Below are 19,497 nucleotides of genomic sequence, written 5' to 3' on the forward strand. Positions count from 1 at the left end.
GGACGCTCAAGATGAGTCATAATCTAAACACTGATGATGCCTTTCATCCTGAGCCTTTCCTAGTCTCAGTCAAAATCTAAGAAAGAAGAGAAAACCGCCTGAGGGGTGCGGGTGTCATTTGTTATCTGTGTCGTGTCCACCCCCCCCACCCCCGCCATCACCAGAGGCACTCCACAGAGCAGCTGTCTGCGCTTCCGCCCAATATCCTTAGCCTTAGAGGAACTTAAAACTCTAAAACTTTTAGGGAGTTCCCTGGAAGGCTAGTGGTTAGGACTCAGCACTTTCACTGTCATGGCCCAGGTTCAATCCCTGGTCAGGGAACTAAGATCCTGAAAGCCATGGGAAACAAAACAAAACAAAACAAACAAACAAACAAAAAACTCTAAAACTTTTAGGAAAAAATTAGAAAAAAATTTCAGGATACGGGATTAGGCAAAGAGTTCTTAGACTTAACACCAAAAGCACAATCCGTAAATGGAAAAACTGATAAATATGACTTCATCAAAATTAAAAACTTTTGTTCTGTGAAAGACCCTATTAGGAGGGTGAAAAGATAAGCTACAGAGTGGGAGAAAATATTTGTAAACCACATATCCAACAAAGGACTAATATTTAAAAAGCTCTCAAAACTCAACTACCAAAAGTAATCTATTTGGAAAATAGACAAGAGACGCGAACAGGTTTTTCATGGAAGACAGTTTACTGATGGCAAATAAGTTCATCATCATTAGCCATTAGCGAAATGCATTAAAACTGTAACGAGATATCACCACACATCTATTAGAACAGCTAAAATAAAAATTACTGACAATACCAAATGTTGGTAAGGATGCAGAAAAACTGGATCTCTCATCACTACATGGCTGTTGGGAACGTAAAGTGGTACAGCTACTCAGGAAAACAATCAGCAGTTTCTTTAAAAACTATGCAATTATGATACAACCCAGCAATTTCACTCCTGAGTATTTATCATAAAGAAATTAAGACTAACCTTCACACAAAAAACTGTACATGAATGTTTATAGCAGCTTTATTCATAATAGCCAAAAGCTTGAAACAGCCCAGATGTCCTCCAATGGGTGAATAATTGAAGAAACTGTGGTACCTCCGTACCACGGAAATACTGCTCAGTAATACAAAAGAATGATCTATTAATATACACAAGAATCTGGATGAATCTCCAAAGCAATATGATGAGTAAAAAAAGACCAACACAAAAGGTTACATATTATATGATTCAACTTATATAACATTCTTGAAATGAAAAGAAATGGGGAACAGATTAGTGGTTGCCAAAGGTGAGGGAAGAGATGAAGGTGTGGTTGCCAAGGGTTAGGGAAGGGATGAAGGTGGAAGCAAGTGGATGTGACTATAAAAGGACAACATGAGGGATCCTCTTGGTTACGTTCTGCATCTTTACTATATAAATGCCAATATGCAGTTTTGATATTGTATTATAGTTTTCCAAGACGTTACTTTGGAGCAAACTGGGTAAAATGTATGAGGGATCTCTCTGTATTATTTCTTACAACTGCATGTTAATCTACAATTTTTTTTTTTAATTGTAAATAAAGAAATGTAATATTAGTATTACATGATCTTTTTGGTAGCTTCTCCACTCTATTCTATTTTAAGCTTCCATTCAGCCAGATGGCAGGAATTAGATCTCAGGCAACTGAGGGTCTCCCTACTTCCTTATATCTAAGTTTCAGGGAGCTTAACACGATGTCAGTCTTGTGCTTGGTGTCATCATCTAGGCTGGTGTCCACCCAGAGTAGTTTACAGCCATCTGTCCACCTGACACTGTTGTATCCTCTTCACCTTCGGGGCTATACTTCCACCCAGGTACTCTGATAGTTCTTCTTCTCAACTGGAAGCAGGAAAACTTCAGAGGCTGTCTCTGGTCTTTTTACCAGATACACTCAATGGGCATTCTTACTCCTCAAGCCCACGGGGTGGAGGGACTTGAGGATTATCTTGGGTACTGGGGTCACAGGTCTCCTTTGTCCTAAGGTCCCTCAGCCTATCCGGCATCTTTTGAGACCCCACCGAACCCAAGGTTCATTTGGTAGCTGCGATGGGCTCCAGGCCCCATGTTAGGTATCTGTGGGTATCTAGTACTTTTTGCTTCCTTTCTGATCCTGCTGTCTCCCAATTCAAATGTTATCTACCCTGAGGGCAGAGAAGGGTGTGCGACAAGGTCTTCCAAATCTTATACCTTAGATCTGGTCCTTACACTTTTCTCTCCTTCCTTCTCAGAATTCTACTGAATCATCCTTCTCCTGAGGGCATAAGCATAGAACCCCTACATTGCTGCTTGAACTGGTCACAGAGTAACAGGAAGTATGGAGGAAAATCCTCTTGTCAACATATCAACATAGTATCCCGTGGTATTTTCTACAGTCTTTCTGATCTTGATTCACTTACTCTCCCACTTGTCTCTCCCTTCAGCTTGTGGCCCAAGTCCTGGAACATAAAGATATAGGCTTTGTGATGGTGGATGCCAAGAAAGAAGCCAAGCTTGCCAAGAAACTGGGTAAGTGTGATTTTCTTTGAGATATATCATGAAGAAACAAATGTGTCTTGCAAAAAAAAAAAGTACGGTCATTTTTTCTTGCATGATAACTAGACTATTTTTGAATAGATTTAAAAAGATCCTGCATACCTTAGTCTTGGTTTGGGGAAGAGTCTCACAAAAGTAAATACAGGTCTGAATTAAATAATTTCACATTAGTCATCTAATATATCTTTGTATCAGTACAAGGAAGAGGGTTTCTTCCTGGAGAAATGGACACTAAAGATTCAAACCTTGGGCTTCCCTGGTGGCGGAGTGCTTGAGAGTCTGCCTGCCGATGCAGGGGACACGGGTTCGTGCCCCGGTCCGGGAGGATCCCACATGCCGCGGAGCGGCTGGGCCCGCGAGCCATGGCTGCTGAGCCTGCGCGTCTGGAGCCTGTGCTCCTCAATGGGAGAGGCTACAGCAGTGAGAGGCCCGCGTACCGCAAAAAAAAAAAAAAGATTCAAACCTTTATTTCCAGCTTCTAGATCATGTTAAAAGGCTAGCTTCTCGATGGCGTTGGGAAATATAAGTTAGGAATTTGGAAGTAACATATACACACTACTATAAATAAAATAGATAAACAACAAGGACCTACTGTATAGCACAGGGAACTATACTCAATATTCTGTAATAACCTATATGGGAAAAGAGTCTAAAAAAACCAAATATATATGCATGTATAACTGAGTCACTTTGCTGTACATATGAAACTAACACAACATTGTAAATCAAATATACGTCAATTAAAAAAAAAAAGCCTAACCTCTCTATCTCCCTGACATGGTGATCTCTTTGAGGGAGATCAAATCTCTTTTTCCAACACCTATTATTTCCTGACCTCTTGGCTGAAGCAGCCAACAAAGAATGTCATTAATAGTAGTGACTCTAGGGTCCCAGTGGTTTCTAAATTTAAGTCCAAAGCCCAGCTGGGCATTGTCACCAAGGATGAAAGGGAGGATTTAGATGAGGTATGGTTAAGCAAGCGACTGCACAGTGCAAGTTGTAATCTCTTGTGTCAATATGTCATGGTTAAGTGCAAGTGCACTTCAAGATTCTTACACCTCTAATCCCAAGGAGAGAGAATATAGGTTACTCCGCTGGGTTGAAACACCCCCAGATGTGTATTGCCCATTTCACTTTTTCTGCATGACCAGTGAAGGATGGCTATTAAAAGAGAGCAGGAGGTTATAAAACAGGACCTTTGAAGAAAGGTTAATTGGATTTGGAGTAGTAAGCACAGGATAAAAAAGATTAGTGGTCGGGCTTCCCTGGTGGCGCAGTGGTTGAGAGTCCGCCTGCCGATGCAGGGGACACGGGTTCGTGCCCCGGTCTGGGAAGATCCAACATGCCGCGGAGCGGCTGGGTCCGTGAGCCATGGCTGCTGAGCCTGCGCGTCCGGAGCCTGTGCTCCGCAACGGGAGAGGCCACAACAGTGAGAGGCCCGCGTACCGAAAAAAAAAAAAAAAAAAAAAAAAAAAAAAGATTAGTGGTGGTTCAGTAAATACCTTCAGGCACACGAAAGTGCATTATCTTAGAGAATTTCAAACAACTGTTTTCTATTTTATGTTCAAGAATAGCTTTTTTAAAGAAAGATTTAAATTGTAAGAAACAATATTTAAAAAAAAGAAACAATATTTAGGGTTAGCTACAAGGAAGAACTCATGACTATAAAATAATAATGAATTATTAAGAATGCCTGGGGTATCTCTTTCCCTGGAGATAAATTAAGAAGTTTTTTCCCTTGAGCAGGGGAACAAAGCATGTTCAACTCTTTCCCTAGTCAAAAGCAAGTTGATGAGCTGTCCAGCGCCTCTTGATACCCTAGTCTTCTCCCTTCCCACTGTTTTTTTTTTTTTTTTTTTTGCGGTACGCGGGCCTCTCACTGCTGTGGCCTCTCCCGTTGCGGAGCACAGGCTCCGGACGCGCAGACTCAGTGGCCATGGCTCACAGGCCCAGCCGCTCCGCGGCATGTGAGATCTTCCCGGACCGGGGCACGAACCCGTGTCCCCTGCATCGGCAGGCGGACTCTCAAGCACTGTGCCACCAGGGAAGCCCTCCCTTCCCACTGTTTTAATGAGAAGTTGAATTTGGGAGAATTTCCAGTAAATTTAGTTAGAGGAAAACGCTGGTGTTCCAGAAATCTAAAAATTCACAGAGGACAAGCTGGGTAAATATTCATAAGAATGGACTGGTGGATATCCTCCCCATGGAGGATGTGATGGGGGTTTAAATGTCTAAATGAACCTCTAAATGAAATGGGGCGGGTTCTTTCTGACTATTCGATCCTCGGAGTTTACAGGACAGTTGTATTTTGTGAACCTGCTCCGTGATCTCCATCCCCATTTCCATGTGCCTGAGTTTGGTCTCTGGACTGGTGCAACAACCTCCTAACTGGTTTCACTCAGAGAAAAATCTAACAGCGGGACACTGGCTGAGGTTCCCCATGGCACCCTTTGTGATCAGTCACTGCCTGCTTCAGGGATACCTGGCCCATTGCTCCTTTAGGTTTACAGACGGTGCTCCATGGTGTGCCACGGGTTCTTCAGAAGTGCCCTGGGACACGGTGGGCAGCCTCCCTTTCCTAGAGGTTCTGCAGAAGAGTTCATCTGGAGAAGGCATCCTTCAGCTAATCCGAGAGTTTGAAAGCAATTAATCTAAGGAATTAAGGATGCCATGCCATTGGACTTAAGGCCAGCCTCAGCTATTTAGCATCCCCGGGGGGAAATGCAGTTCTCCAGCAAGCATCTGTGAAAGTACACAGCATTACGCTGAGAGTGATGGAGGGCAGGAAAGAAGATGCAGAACCTGCCCTTGCAGCGTTATCAGCAGACTGGGAAAAGATGTGCAGAATTCAGTTACAATAGAAAAGCAAGCTGTTCATTCTGGCTGCAAACATTTATGGGGAGCCCAGTGTGTCCAGACTCCATTCAAGGCGCTGGGATCCCAAGAGGACAGCAGCCCTACCCTTATAGAGGGCTCGCTGTTATAGCGAATACCTCTAAATGGAGCTGAGAGCAGATCTATAATGGCAAGGGAGATTGGAGCGGCCTTCTCTGGAAAAATGGGTCGTAAGCTGAGACCCAAAGGAGTTGACCGAGATGGGCAAGGGGGTGGTGGTGGTGGTGAAGGTCACTCTAGGCCCAAGGAGAACATCTGTGCAGAGAATCATGTGCTGTGATTTTTCCTTCATGTTCCCTTTCACAGAAGCTCTTGGACAAAAAGCCAAGGGAGTTGCACAGGGATGAGGAGTGCAGTTCTCAAGGGAGCACGGGTCCACCCAAGGGAGGATATAAAGGATAGGGCTGGCACTAGGTTGTGGAAGGGCTTGAATGTCAGGCTAAAAAGCCAGGTAGGCAGTGGGCATGAAAACTTTTTGATAAGAAGAATGGGGTCAGCAATACTTTTGGAAAATTAAAACAGTGGTGGAGTGGAGATTAGATTTTTGGTTCTTGACTAGTTCATTTTGAGTTTCCACTCTGGGAGCCCTTCAGAGGTGTGGCTGCAAGGGAACTGATCCTAGGGTTCATGCTAGTTCCACTGAGCCTGACCCCATGTCACCCAGGGACCCTGAGCCAGACCGTGGCCAATAGGATGGCTCTTCCTACATTGGAATGACTTTATTTGGGGAACTCTTTGTTTCTTTTTCAGGTTTTGATGAAGAAGGAAGTCTGTATGTTCTTAAGGGTGATCGCACAATTGAGTTTGATGGCGAGTTTGCAGCTGATGTCTTGGTGGAGTTTCTCTTGGACGTAAGCATTTATGCACAGTGACCCTGCATGGCGCTGTTTGGGTTCAAATACAGGGGGAAGTAAAAGCCCAAAGTAAGAACAGAGAAGGTGAATAAACTGACCTGGTCTAAGAAAGATATCTCAAGCTTCACAAAAAACTAAAGCATGTCTATATCACGGCAATACGTCTACTGGGAAGCTGGCCCTTCCATCACCTCAGAAACTATTTTTTAGGGTCACAAATTGGGACTGTGTAGTAGTAAGATGTTAATTCTCTTAGCAATTATACACAAACATCCCCAGAATCCCCTTGGCTTTGTTCCAGGGCTTCTGAAGAAAAGTGTAGGAGAGAGAGTTGGATAGTCCCTGGAAGATGGGGTAGGGAAAGGGGTAACAGTCTGCTGAGTGACCCCTCAGGCAGGATGAAAAGAGGCAGGGCTAATGAGACACCCAATATCACACTCCCTCTCAGCCATGGAGGTCCAACACCCTGGGGTCCACGTGCTCAGGCAAACAGAGCAACAAACATTATAAAAATATTCTTCCATAGATAAACTCACACTTTCAATAACAGCTGTGAAGTCAAGTTCTTTTGAACACAGGTGCCTGTGCAGATATAGAACACCCATAATGGTGGTTCCTTATCTACCAGCTGGAATACAGTGGCCTATTGCCTTTTCCCCACTGCCTCAGAAACCCAGAGAGAGGGTCGGAAGTAAGTTGGAGGTTACTTCCTACAAAAAAGTGCGCATAGGCTCTGCTTGGCCCTCTCGCTAACCCATACCTATAAGCCCTCAAAAAAGCTGAGGGAGGCAACAGGATAACTGTGGGCCCCATGGCCCTGCTCTGGCTCTGTCAACCAGGAGGGGGCTTTTAGATGCAAGTACCTTAAAGAAGAAGCAGCGTCATTGACCCACACAAATGGAAGACCAGGACGAGGGCACATTTTAGGCTTGATGAGTCAGGGCTGCAGCTCCGTTTTTCTCTGTAAATCACAGATAATGCTCTTTTCGGCGTGTTGGCTTTGTCCTCAGGCTGACTGTTCTCAAGTTGGTTATAAGATCGCCAGAAGCAGGAGCTGATATATCACATTTCCTCATTCATATCCACTGAGGGGGGGAGGGAAATCCGGCCTCCCGTTGCTCTCTTAAAAGGATAGTAGAACTTTCCCCAGGCCTTCAGGCTTATCTACCCTGGAGATTCATTGGCCAGGATTGGGTCACATGCCATTCCTGAATCAATAACCGGCAAGAGAAATGGAGTTGCCCCCAGACCGATCAGCCTACCCCTTGAGGTAAGGTCAGTTCCTCTAAGAAGAGAACTGTGCTCACGGGGGAAGGTGGGGTGGCCATTGAAGCACCAGGACCTAGTCCACAACTTCCCTCCAAAGCCCTCTATACATGTTCCTGATTTCCCCTCTGGGGAGGGAAAAGTTCTCTTATTTGAACAGCTTTTGTGTCGTGTGTGTGGCATTCCAGCTCATTGAAGACCCCGTGGAGATCATCAACAGCAAACTGGAAGTCCAAGCCTTTGAGCGCATTGAGGACCATATCAAACTCATCGGCTTTTTCAAGAGTGAGGACTCAGAGTGTAAGTTGTCTGTCAGCCCCAGCCTGTCACTCTAAAGGCTCTTTTCCCAACAAGGTGTGTTAGATTATCCAGAAAGAAGATGAGCCATTAGCACATCACGTGCTAGGTAGCATAGAGGGAGAATCTTCCTTGCACCCTATGGAATGGGACAAATGAGCAGAAATTATGCAAAACAGGCAGGGGAGCTGAAAGAACATTAAGGTTGGGTCTTGTTTGCTGACCTTGAAGGGGGCCGAGTATTTGACAGAAGAGAGAAAAGCCCTTCCTCCGCCTTTTCCACCTGCCCACCAACCCCAGATGGGGCAGAGAGTGGGTTGTCTCTCTGACATCGGCAGCTCCTGTGGTCAGCAGTTGGAGAGCTTCTCAGTTACTTGGACAGCATTAGAGGAAAATCTGGGTAGGGATGGGCTTGGGAGCTACAGCACAATGTGGAAGACTGCTGGCCAGCCCCCCTTGACCACCAAGGCTGCCTGCAACGGCACAGCCACGCCCTTTGGTACACTCCCTTGGAAAGCTTTGTGGCCAGCTTTGGGGTGGGCAGAGGAACATATCAGACATCGCCACAACCCACACAGGGGTGATCGGCGTAGCGAGTGGGAGTCAGGAAGAGTCAGGAAGAGAAGGAACCAGGAAGGCCAACTACCTGAGGACACTTTTTTAAACTGCTTTGGCAGCAAGGGCCCTATATGACTTAAGGCTTTTTCTGGTGTCTGAGCCTTGGAGAGAGGGACAGTGTTAGAAGGAGTGGGCATAACTATGAAAGAGAATCTGGTAGCATTCGTACGTGTGGGAGGTGCAAATAAGGGCTGCTCGTGACTATTTCTGGAAACTTCAAAATATTTTGAAATTATTTGTAAAGCCGTTTCTGTACCCCATCGGCCAACTGGCATTCTTAGTCATCTCATCAACAACCCACCTATTTTCTCTCTCTCATGACCCGGCTGTCTTCTCACTTACTACATAAAAGCCTCTATTCACCCTCCTTAAGGGTGTGTTTGTGGGAAGGAGCCTAGCCAGGGAGTTTCAACCAAGTTCTTTAGGTGACTTTATTTCAATGTTCACATTCCTATATAGATGCTGACTACTCCGGGGTGCTTCTCCTGACCCCTTCTACCTTCTCCTCTTTATTTCACTTCCTTCTATTTCCCTTAATCTTTTTCTGCCTTCCCCGACCCCCTCAATTGTTTCTATCCATTTCCATCCTTCTGTTTCTCTCTCTTCCTCCATTAAGCTCAGGATAGCGTATAGGGAGGGAGACGAGGCCAAGATTGGGATAAGAAACACATCTTCCAGGGAATTCCCTGGTGGTTCAGTGATTAGAACTCTGCGCTCTCACTGCCGAGGGCCAGGATTCGATCCCTGGTGTGGGAACTAAGATCCCACAGGCCGCACAGTGTGGCAAAAAACAAAACAAAACACATCTTCCAGTTTATACCTTCCCCCACCCTAAATGAATAACAATAATAGCTCCATTTAACTAACATATATCCTATGCCAGGGCCCATGCAAGGAGCTTTCTGTAGACGCCTTAGTTTCATTCTCACAACTAGCCTGTAAGGCAGTTACCATCATTATCAGCATTTTAATGATGAGGAAATGAAGGAACAGAAGGGTTGAGTGAACTCACCCAGTATCACACAGCTAGCAAATAAATGGTAAAGCCAAGGTTTACACCCCAGACATCTGACTTTAATGCTCATACACTGAACTACTGGGCTGCACTTTCAAGACTTCACAGCTTTGTCGGGTCATGGCACACATGAAATGTGACCATGTTTGTAAGACACATAGTGGTAAACTGGAAGAGATTTACTTGGGCTTAGCAAAAAAAAAAAAATTTACCTTCTTAATATAATAATATACAAAATAATAGGAAAGATATCAAATATTACATTGTATAAAACTTCCAAGTAAAATATTTTTAGATTTTGAATGAAAATCTTGTGCTTGTTTCTAAGAATACAGCTTTTGAAATTAGGTTTTATGCTTGAAATAGCAACATACCGTTCCTGATCAAGGTGTTTTTTTTTTTTTTTTTTTTTTTTGCGGTATGCGGGCCTCTCACTGTTGTGGCCTCTCCCATTGCGGAGCACAGGCTCCAGACGCGCAGGCTCAGTGGCCATGGCTCACGGGCCCAGCCGCTCCGCGGCATGTGGGATCTTCCCAGACCGGGGCACGAACCCGTGTCCCCTGCATCAGCAGGCGGACTCTCAACCACTGCGCCACCAGGGAAGCCCCTGATCAAGGTTTTAAATGATCTCTTTGAATTCTGGATAGTCACCCTTGACCAGAGACTTTGCTGGCACATGTAGATGGTGGCAAATGACAGGACAACATTCACTGCTTTTTCTTTGATTGATGAACCATCTTTTCTTGCCATTGAACAGAATTTAGATAATCTAATCTCTAAATTGTCCTTCAGGAATGTGAGCATTCTTTCCATCTAACAGCTATTACTTTCCTTTTCAATGACAAATGTAGTGTTAATATTTCTTATGATCATTTGAATAGACTTCAAATCCAACTGAGCTCTTTTTTTTTTTTTTTTGCGGTACGTGGGCCTCTCACTGTTGTGGCTTCTCCCGTTGTGGAGCACAGGCTCCGGACGCGCAGGCTCAGCGGCCATGGCTCACGGGCCCAGCCGCTCTGCGGCATGTGGGATCTTCCCGGACAAGGGCACGAGCCCGTGTCCCCTGCATCGGCAGGCGGACTCTCAACCACTGCGTCACCAGGGAAGCCCGGCTCTTTCATATTATATATTTCAAAATAAGAATGAAGCATTTCCTTAGGAATATGCAATTATCGCTCTACTGGTCTTACACTTTTTCTTAAGATTTAAATAATAAAATTACTAGTGAGTCATTTTAACCTCCTTTTTAAGGTTAAATTTTTGCTTTTAAATTGACAAACTTTGTCAGTACACTGTGTATTTCACACGGTCCTTGGAATTTTCAGTTAACTTCATTCAGGATCTCAGCAAGGTCCGGCATGTTTTGAAGCCAATAATTTATCCTTTGAAGAGTTTTTAACATAATTCAGTTTTTTCAATTCACCTCTTAGCCTTTAGTAAAATTCACCTCTTAGTAAAATTCCCCTGGGACAGTTAGACTGCTTTAGTGTGAAACAGCAGAGACAGGTCTTCTGAACCCATTTCTTCACCTAGAGCTAAGAAGAGAAGGGGCTATCAAGATTTGGATGTTACCAGGATCACCTGTTTAATAACAATCTTATATGTGGAATTCAGACCAATAGGTGAAGTTTATATAACAAAGAATTTCTGTGAATAAATACTGCTTGAATATCAAGATTTTCAGAATGAACTTGACAACACAGTCGTTACACCTTCTTGTCATTACAGCCTCACTATCAGTTCTGAAGCCAAAGGCCTACAGTCCTCTTTAATGAATCAATTAATTATATTATGTCCAATTATTATTTTTGAAAGAAATATTTTTAATTTACAAAGACAAACAATAATACATTATGAAAACTCCATCTAGAATTAGATTGGCTAATTGTTAATATTTACAGGCATTAGAAAAAAGAAAGAAGGAAGGTAGGAAGAAAGGATGGTAGGAAGGAAGGGATAAATTGAATAATTCAGAAAATTAAGAAAATCAGTTTTGTCCTCTTTAGGAATACCTAATGCCATATTTTGTTGATAATACTGATTACGATGATTACTAACCTAATAAACAGATAGCAATCATGCATTCCATCGGTGTTAGTAGAAAAATATGAACATTACAGTAAATTAAATCAAAAGAAAAAAATTAAATACTTTAGAGTCTCACAAACCAAAAAACTTCACTGATGATAAACAAACTTGGACTAAAGTAACAATCACACCGAGAAGATCCAGTGGGGAAGACGGGGGAGCAGCCTCTCTCGAGCTGTGATGCTCGCTAGTCTTAGGCACAAAATAATTGTTATTGAAACAGAACATTTATAGAGGGAGCCATTGTTTTCAAATATAATATTAACTACCGTAAATTCTGAATGGCTGTAGAAAACACCTAGAAAGATTTATCACCAAAAAAATTTATGTCTATCAAGCTCCTTGTAACATACCCGTGGCCATCACACACTGGCTGAAAGCATCAGGATGTTCTACTTGGCATTCCCATCTCTCTGTCTGTTTCTTCTTGCCTTTCAAAAGAGGCCAAGGTCAGTGGGTGGGGAAGCTAGGAGTGGATAAGGCACCCAGGGAAGCAGTTGTTGAGAATCCTATACTCCTGCTGTAGTTTGAGGGTGATTGGTCAGGAAAGTTTAATGGAACAGAAGGCATTGGCTTTGCAAACGGTCCCAAGCTTTTCTGTAGAACAAGAACAATGGAGGCAGTGGAGAAACTGGAAGGATTTAAAACATAAGTAGACTGGAATAGGCTTAGCAGAAAAGGCTGCCTAAGAGATTTGGTACCGGATTAGAAAGGACCTGGAAGAACTGGGAGGCTACATCTTCCAGGGAGGTTGGGCATGAAAGTCCATCTCCAGCTTGAGCGTGTAGCTATGGATGCTAGCGTTGAGCGAGCGTGACAAGAACTTCCTAGGGGAACTCAGCTGATGGTTAAGAATGCCAACCTGGGGGAAATGTGGAGCTAAAGGGTCAATACCCAGTACGGAAAACCCGGAGGGATGGGCAAGAAAGGTGAGAAAATGCTAAGACACGTCTGCAATAAGCTGGAGGTTGAAGACTGGATGTTCAGGAGCCCATTCCAGAGGAGAATGAGGAAACAAACAAACAAAAACAGGACACGAGGGCAGGAAAAATCTAGGGAATCACATGAGATCAATAGAGCAGAAGACTAGACCGGGTTTCCTGGAAGACAGCTGTTGTTCGGGCAAGGCTAAAGGCTCAACCGCAGTTTGAAGCACCAACTTGGAGAATTACCTTTCTCTACCCTTCTTCATCTTGAAAGGGATGTAGATTGGCTCCTCAAGTGAAGAAGAGAGATCTCTGGACACAGATCAGGGCCATTCTTTCTATGACGATAGGGGGTCATGGAGGTGGGGAGAGGTTCACCCGGAAGAGGGGGTCTGGGAAGAGGGGACAGAGGATTCTCATGGAGCCCACTGCTGCCTTAGAGAGACGTAAATAAGAGGTACAGCTATAACCACTCCACTTTCTATACTCTCCCACTGTCTCTCTATTCATTCTCCACATCTCTCACCCATCTTCTTCCCCTCCACCTAATCCTCTATCCCAACTCTCAGGTTTTGTGATATATTTTCTTTTTTTTTTGCGGTACGCGGGCCTTTCACCGTTGTGGCCTCTCCCGTTGTGGAGCACAGGCTCCGGACGCGCAGGCTCAGCAGCCATGGCTCACGGGCCCAGCCGCTCCGCGGCATGTGGGATCTTCCCGGACCAGGGCACGAACCCGTGTCCCCTGCATCGGCAGGCGGACTCTCAACCACTGCGCCACCAGGGAAGCCCTATGATATATTTTCTGATGACACAACTACTTTTATGAGGAATGAGTTTGTGTAAACGTGTATCAGTTTGTACAGCTGTTCTTGTAAATTTTTCAACCCCTGTCTCGCCTGTGTTTATTGTGCTTTCCTCCATTCTAGCAGCTATCACTTGCATTGTGGTTCTTTAAGGGCCCATAACCCTCCTTGGCTGTGAGCCTTTGAGATCAGTGTCCTTGTCTTACTCGTCTTGGTGTCCCCTGAGTCAGCATGATTCTTGAAATGTTTTTCATTGAATATTAGAAAATTCTGCCTGCTCCTGGGATTCTAGCTAAAGTTTATGCCTCTGATGATTAAGAGATATGAAATTCCATGAAATGGAAAAAAAGGTAATCTTGTTAAGAATGAATCATACGTTCATTTACTCTCAGGATCATAGACTTTATGCAGAACAACCACCAACACCAACACCAACACCATTACCATCACCCTCACATATCAGACAGGAATACGAATGTCTTTACCAAACAATAACTATCTAGGTGTAGTGAGGCACAGCATGGCCACACTCATGTGGTCTCATGCTTATCTTGACCAGTTTAGATTCAAGTTTGGGGCCAGAATCAAGCAAGGGCTTGGTTAATTTTTTTTTTTTTTTTTGTCTGCATCGTACCTTAGTTGCGGTACACGGGATCTTTGTTGTGTCACTCGGGCTCTTCGTTGTGGTACACGGGCGTCTCTCTAGCTGTGGCGTGCAGGTTTTCTCTTCTCTAGTTGTGGCACGCAGGCTCCAGGGCATGTGGGCTCTGTAGTTGCGGTGTGTGGGTTCCGGAGTGCGTGGGATCTGTAGTTTGGGGCATGAGGTCTCTAGCTGAGGTGTGCGAGCTCAGTAGTTGTGGCGAGTGAGCTTAGTTGCCCTGCGTCATGTGGGATCTTAGTCCCCTGAACAGGGATTGAACCCGTGTCCCCTACATTGCGATGTGGAGTCTTTACCACTGGACCACCAGGGAAGTCCCTGGGCTTGGTTAATTTTAAGTCATCTCTCAGGAGATCAGAATGAAAAAAGAAAATTTAAAAAGAGGGAAAGAAAAACTAGGAGTTACCCAAAGAAGTACTCCTGTTAAGAAGTTTAAAATTCTTCTGTGATGTCATTTTTGATTGAGTTGCTTTGCATACTAAGTGGGTTTTCTTCTTACTCAGTGCTCACTTATACAGCAGTACTCTTTAGCGGGCACACGTAACTAGCAGTGAGTTTGAGTGAAAAAATTTCTTTTGGTTTTTCTCTCCCTTGTCCTCTCTTTGTTTCTTCTGTTTTCTCCTTTCTGTCACCCAATTTCCTAAAACACAGAAAAGTGTGATAAAGAGTTCCTCTTTTGGGTGATAGAATGCCAGTCAGTTCAAATTCCTTGGGGTTTAAAATAGTATCAAATAATTATCTATCTAAATAATGGCTACTAAATAACTATCCAATCAGAATCAATTGGTTTCCCACTTTCTCTACGTTATTTAAAAAGAGAAATTTCTGATGCAGTGTGTATCTTGAAAATGTCTCTCCGTTTTATCTTCTTCCTCTTAGATTACAAGGCTTTTGAAGAGGCAGCTGAACATTTCCAGCCGTACATCAAATTTTTTGCTACTTTCGACAAAGGGGTAAGTACCTATGAAACCCCACTTTAACCGCTTTAAAGATTGAACTTCCCACCACTTTTCTTTTGGCCACATTAACCATCCTCTATCCATTAACACTTTCTCCAGAAGTGTTAGAAATATGGCAGTAAATATGGCAGTGAATAAGAGATGAGTATGAAGATGATTAATTCAGAATCTCTATAAGGGTATTTCTGAAAGCATCCAATAAAGAGAGATGAACCACTCTTTATCACCTTCAACACTAAGAATGGGAAGTGTGTGAGCCCAGAGTGTGCCAGGACACTGGTCACTGCTTCCTTTTTGTTTAGGGCCATCCTCTGCCTTCCTGGGGTTGCATACTTCCCCCTCTACTGGGTCAGGATGGGGGATGAAGTGGAGAGGAGCACTGACCATCTGAAGCCCTGGTGCATCAGAAAGTTACTTTCATCCTCAGGAGAAGCTATTGACGTGCTTGTCTGTAATTCAATGGATCTATATTTTCTGGATGTGGCAAGTTCTTTTTTAAGCCAAAGAACAGCAGAGATAGAGGGATCTTGAATCAATGGGTAATTTATCTGGGGTCTACTAAGGTTGCAGTACTCCATTCTGGCTCCAGTTACTACTAAAATGGCTACTTATTGAGTATTTTCTGTGTGTTGGGCACAATTTGATATATTGCATCTATACTATTTCTAATCCTTTAAACAACTCCACAACAACTCTGAAAAGTAAAATACCCTGTTTCCCAGATGAGAAAAACGATTTAGCAAGGTTAAGTAGTATCCAAGGTCTCCAGCGAATTAGTAGTAGTGCTGAGATCACAATTTAGGACAATCTTTACCTAAAACTCATGCCATTTCTTCTGTACCACACCATTAAGCAGAAAACTCTGTATCTGCCCTTGAGATTCAGGGTGCACACCCACACACCCACATTCATACTCACATCCACACAACACACACAGAACACACATACACAACACCCATATAACCACACACAGTACACACACTCACACAACATACAAGCATAACACATACCTCCTCACACAATCACACTCACACCCACACATATATAACACCCCCAGTGCACATACATTCAAACTTACATCCACGCCCTCCTACACATACGTACCCCAACTAAAGCCCTAAATCACAACGTCTACTAGAACAAATAAATCTAGGACAAACGAAATCCTGATCAAATCCAAGTGGTAAAAGTTGAAAGTAAAAAAGGTAAAAGTTACTCCTACTGAGGAGTAAGGCATTGAAGAACAGTGCTCATGGGCCTTGCTACTTGGAGGAGTTCAAGTTTTCTGTGAAAAACAAGAGGCAGCCTGTAGGTGCTGGAGCAGGGAAGGAGTATGGTGAAAAGAGATTGCATTAAATATATAGACATAACCACTTCTATGGATCTGACCCCACTCTACAAGCCTATAATCCAGACGGGAGCTCTATAATCTAAGTAATGTAATCTAAACTTGAGGAAAGTTTACCCTAATTGTTTGGATTAGAGTTGGGAGAGAGCTTGAACAAGAGTATCAAAGGGAATAATAACTATCATTTATTAAGTACTTTTTATGTGTCAGGCTGTGTGCTAAGAGCTTTACACAGGTTTTCTCATTTAATCCTCTCAACACCCCTGTACAAGAGGGATTAGGATTCTCAGCCTACAGAAGCTGAAACCAAGGCACCGAGAGATGAAGTGAGCTGTGATTTGCTCAGGGTCACACAGTGAGTAGGTTAGGCTGACTTCAAAGTCAACTGCTCTGTACTGCTGCACTCCAGAGAGAGAAACACTACGTGTCAAATGATTAGCTGCCGCCTGGCACGTAGTAAGCACTCAGTAAATGTTAGCCAGTACTATTGCTAAGAAGAGGCAGTCCTCTAAGCCCAGGAGGATGGAGGTTGGGAGGGGATATTAGTAGAGAAGGGGAGGTCCAGAGGAGTCTAAAGGAAATTCATCGCTGGCGTTTGGTTACGATGGGCCAGGAGTGAATAAGGTGGCTTCTGGGTAAGGACTCATCTGAGGAAAGAGAGAGTCAGGTGGGCAAGCCAGGCCAAGCAAGAAAGCCTCAGTTCTTAGAAGGCTGGTCCAATGCTGAGTTCAGGGTAGTGTCTGTTTTTAGGTGTGCCTCCCGGCCCGACCATATGGCTTCATATCTGTGGACCATGAAGAAGGTGAGGTCGGGCTATAATCAAACACTCAGAAGGTTCTTCACTAAAAACTCTGTAAGACACTAAGTCATAAGTGCCCTTGTTCATAGAGACTTGTGGGATTTTAGAACATTTATAAGGAGAGAGCTGCACTCTCTACCTCTATAGAGAACACAGAAGGAAGAGCTGTTTCACTGAGCGGACCGGATCGTGCCCTTTGGGACTTGAGAACTTGCACTCATCAGTGCAGGGTGGGGGAAACGGTGGTGTCCAGAAGCCATGGCTGTCCCCAGTCCAAGCCTCAGTGGTGTCCAGCAGGGGGCGCTAGAGCAGAAGAGGTGGGTGGAAGGACCTGGTTGTGAGACACATCCTAGGGAATCCCAGAGGGACCTGGGGAAGGGGAGGTGCTTTCTAGACGTTTGAAGTCAGGAGAGGCAAGGGCCCGGGAAGCCCTAATACAGTCCCAAAGATGAAAAACTAACTGGCAGAGGTTGAGATGACTAGAGGACCTGGCCACTGTTGACATGAAGGAGAGAAAGACGAGAGAAGACACACCAGTAACTTAAGATCGCAAGTCTCTGCTTCAAGACAGCAAAGATTGTAAAGCTACTGAAAACATTAGGAAATCTAGGAAGAAGAATCTATATATAGGAACATAAGATGGGGTGATGAGCTCTAATCTCTACAAGCTGGGAAGACATTCAACTGGAAGGATCTTTCATTTATTGATTCATTCACTCACTTAGCAAGCATTTATTGAGTGTCTGTTATGTGCCAGGCACTCTTCCAGATGCCAGGGACACAACGTTGAGCAAAACAGATTTCTATCCTTGTAGAATTTAGAGCTCAGTATATGGGATTGGTGGGTAAGGTCCGGGAAAGGAAAAGACGGGAAGACAGAAAGTAAGTAAACAACCCAATAAATATATGATATTAAATGTATTATATGAGTTGGAGAACTGTCAAGAGGACGAGATATCAGGGCCGCTGATGTAGATTTGGGAGTTCAGTAGTTTCCAACCACTGTCCATATTGGTATGCCCCAAGGAGCTTTTAAAAGCAAGGATTCTTGAGTCCCATCTTGGAAATTTGGATTTTTCTAGCATTGCGACCAGGCCCAGAAATATGCACTTTTCTAAAAGCTCCCTGAGAGATTTTACCTGGTACACAGGTTTGGGACCAGCACTGATCTCTGGATCTTGATCCTACATCAAGCCACACAAGGGCCTAACCTCCCTGAAGCAAATGGAGCAAGAGTGAGAGGGCTAAGGATGGTGTCCACTCTGTAGCACCTCACAGCCTGAAAAATGTCAGTTCTAATCATCTCATGCTATCTCCCACTGGCCTGTTCTTTTCTTGGAGTGAACAGTGAGAAGCAAAATCATTTTTTGAACCATATTGGTCCAAAAGAAGCTGTGATTCTCTAAACAAAGTTGATGGGCAAGACAGATGTTGAGAAAACCTAAATTCATTGAGTTGTTTTCATCTGCAACAACCAAAATGGCTTGCTAAGTTGTAGAAAAACATCTGTTATCAAAATTCATACACATGCAAATGTCAAAAAAATTGTACTTTGTAACTTTCTTGTCTTTGGCATACTCTATTCCAACTATTTTTTTTTTTAAGTACAAAAGAATTCATTATACGGACCTCTTGAGTTTTTAATAGTAAAATCCATTCTTACCATCCATGAAACAGGTCTCCTCCCAGAACAGAACCTTGGATATAGTAGACCCCACTAAATATTTATTGAAGGAATGAAAGAATCAATGCCTCAATCAATCAAATCTCCTTCAGTCTTTACCATCCAAGATACAATTCAAAGAATGGAATTCTCTGAGATTCAAAAGGAGGAAAATCTATGGTATTGATGGGGATATAGTGAACAGGTCTCTGGAAAATTTTGCTCAGGGTTCCAAAGACTTAAACTTACGAACATCATAATCCAACTTTACATTCATGGTCTTAACACTACAGACCCTAACATACACACACATAAACACATGCACACTCAAGTGCATAGGTGCGTCTCCACTGCTTACCTCAATGGAGGGCCTGATGAGCTCCTTTTCACCTTCAGGAAGCCTTCGTTCTAGCAGACTGTGCTAGGGATGAACTGATGAGAGCATGTTACAAGAGGTAGAAGGAAACCTCTCACTGTGACATGCGCAGTGTCAAGGCAATATTTAAAGGGACATAAATTCCTTTCTGTACAGTGTCAAGAAGAAGGTAATTTTCAGATGAGAGGAAAGTTGGAATGGAGGCAAATTGTTAGTTGAGAACAATTTGAGAACTCAAATTGTGCCTCAGGTCTGTCATTTGTAAAATAAGTATAATAATAGTTCTTACCTCATACAGTCAAAGTGGGGATTCATAAAGTAATCAACTGAAAACACTGCAGCAGTGCCTGGTACATAATAAGCACTCCA

General features: G+C 43.6%; 1 protein-coding gene across 1 annotated transcript in view; it reads left to right on the forward strand.

The window, feature by feature from the left end:
• The window catches only part of CASQ2 (calsequestrin 2), a 63,902-nt gene that overhangs the window by 19,165 nt on the left and 25,240 nt on the right, over positions 1–19,497 (forward strand). The window contains exons 2-5 of the mRNA XM_082675472.1: positions 2,452–2,536; positions 6,209–6,309; positions 7,767–7,878; positions 14,863–14,936. Of these exons, the coding sequence (XP_082531598.1) occupies positions 2,452–2,536; positions 6,209–6,309; positions 7,767–7,878; positions 14,863–14,936 (372 nt within the window). The remainder of the gene's footprint in view (positions 1–2,451; positions 2,537–6,208; positions 6,310–7,766; positions 7,879–14,862; positions 14,937–19,497) is intronic.

This window comes from Grampus griseus, assembly GCF_964374135.1.
Source record: "Grampus griseus genome assembly, chromosome: 1".
NCBI classification, from domain to species: domain Eukaryota; kingdom Metazoa; phylum Chordata; class Mammalia; order Artiodactyla; family Delphinidae; genus Grampus; species Grampus griseus.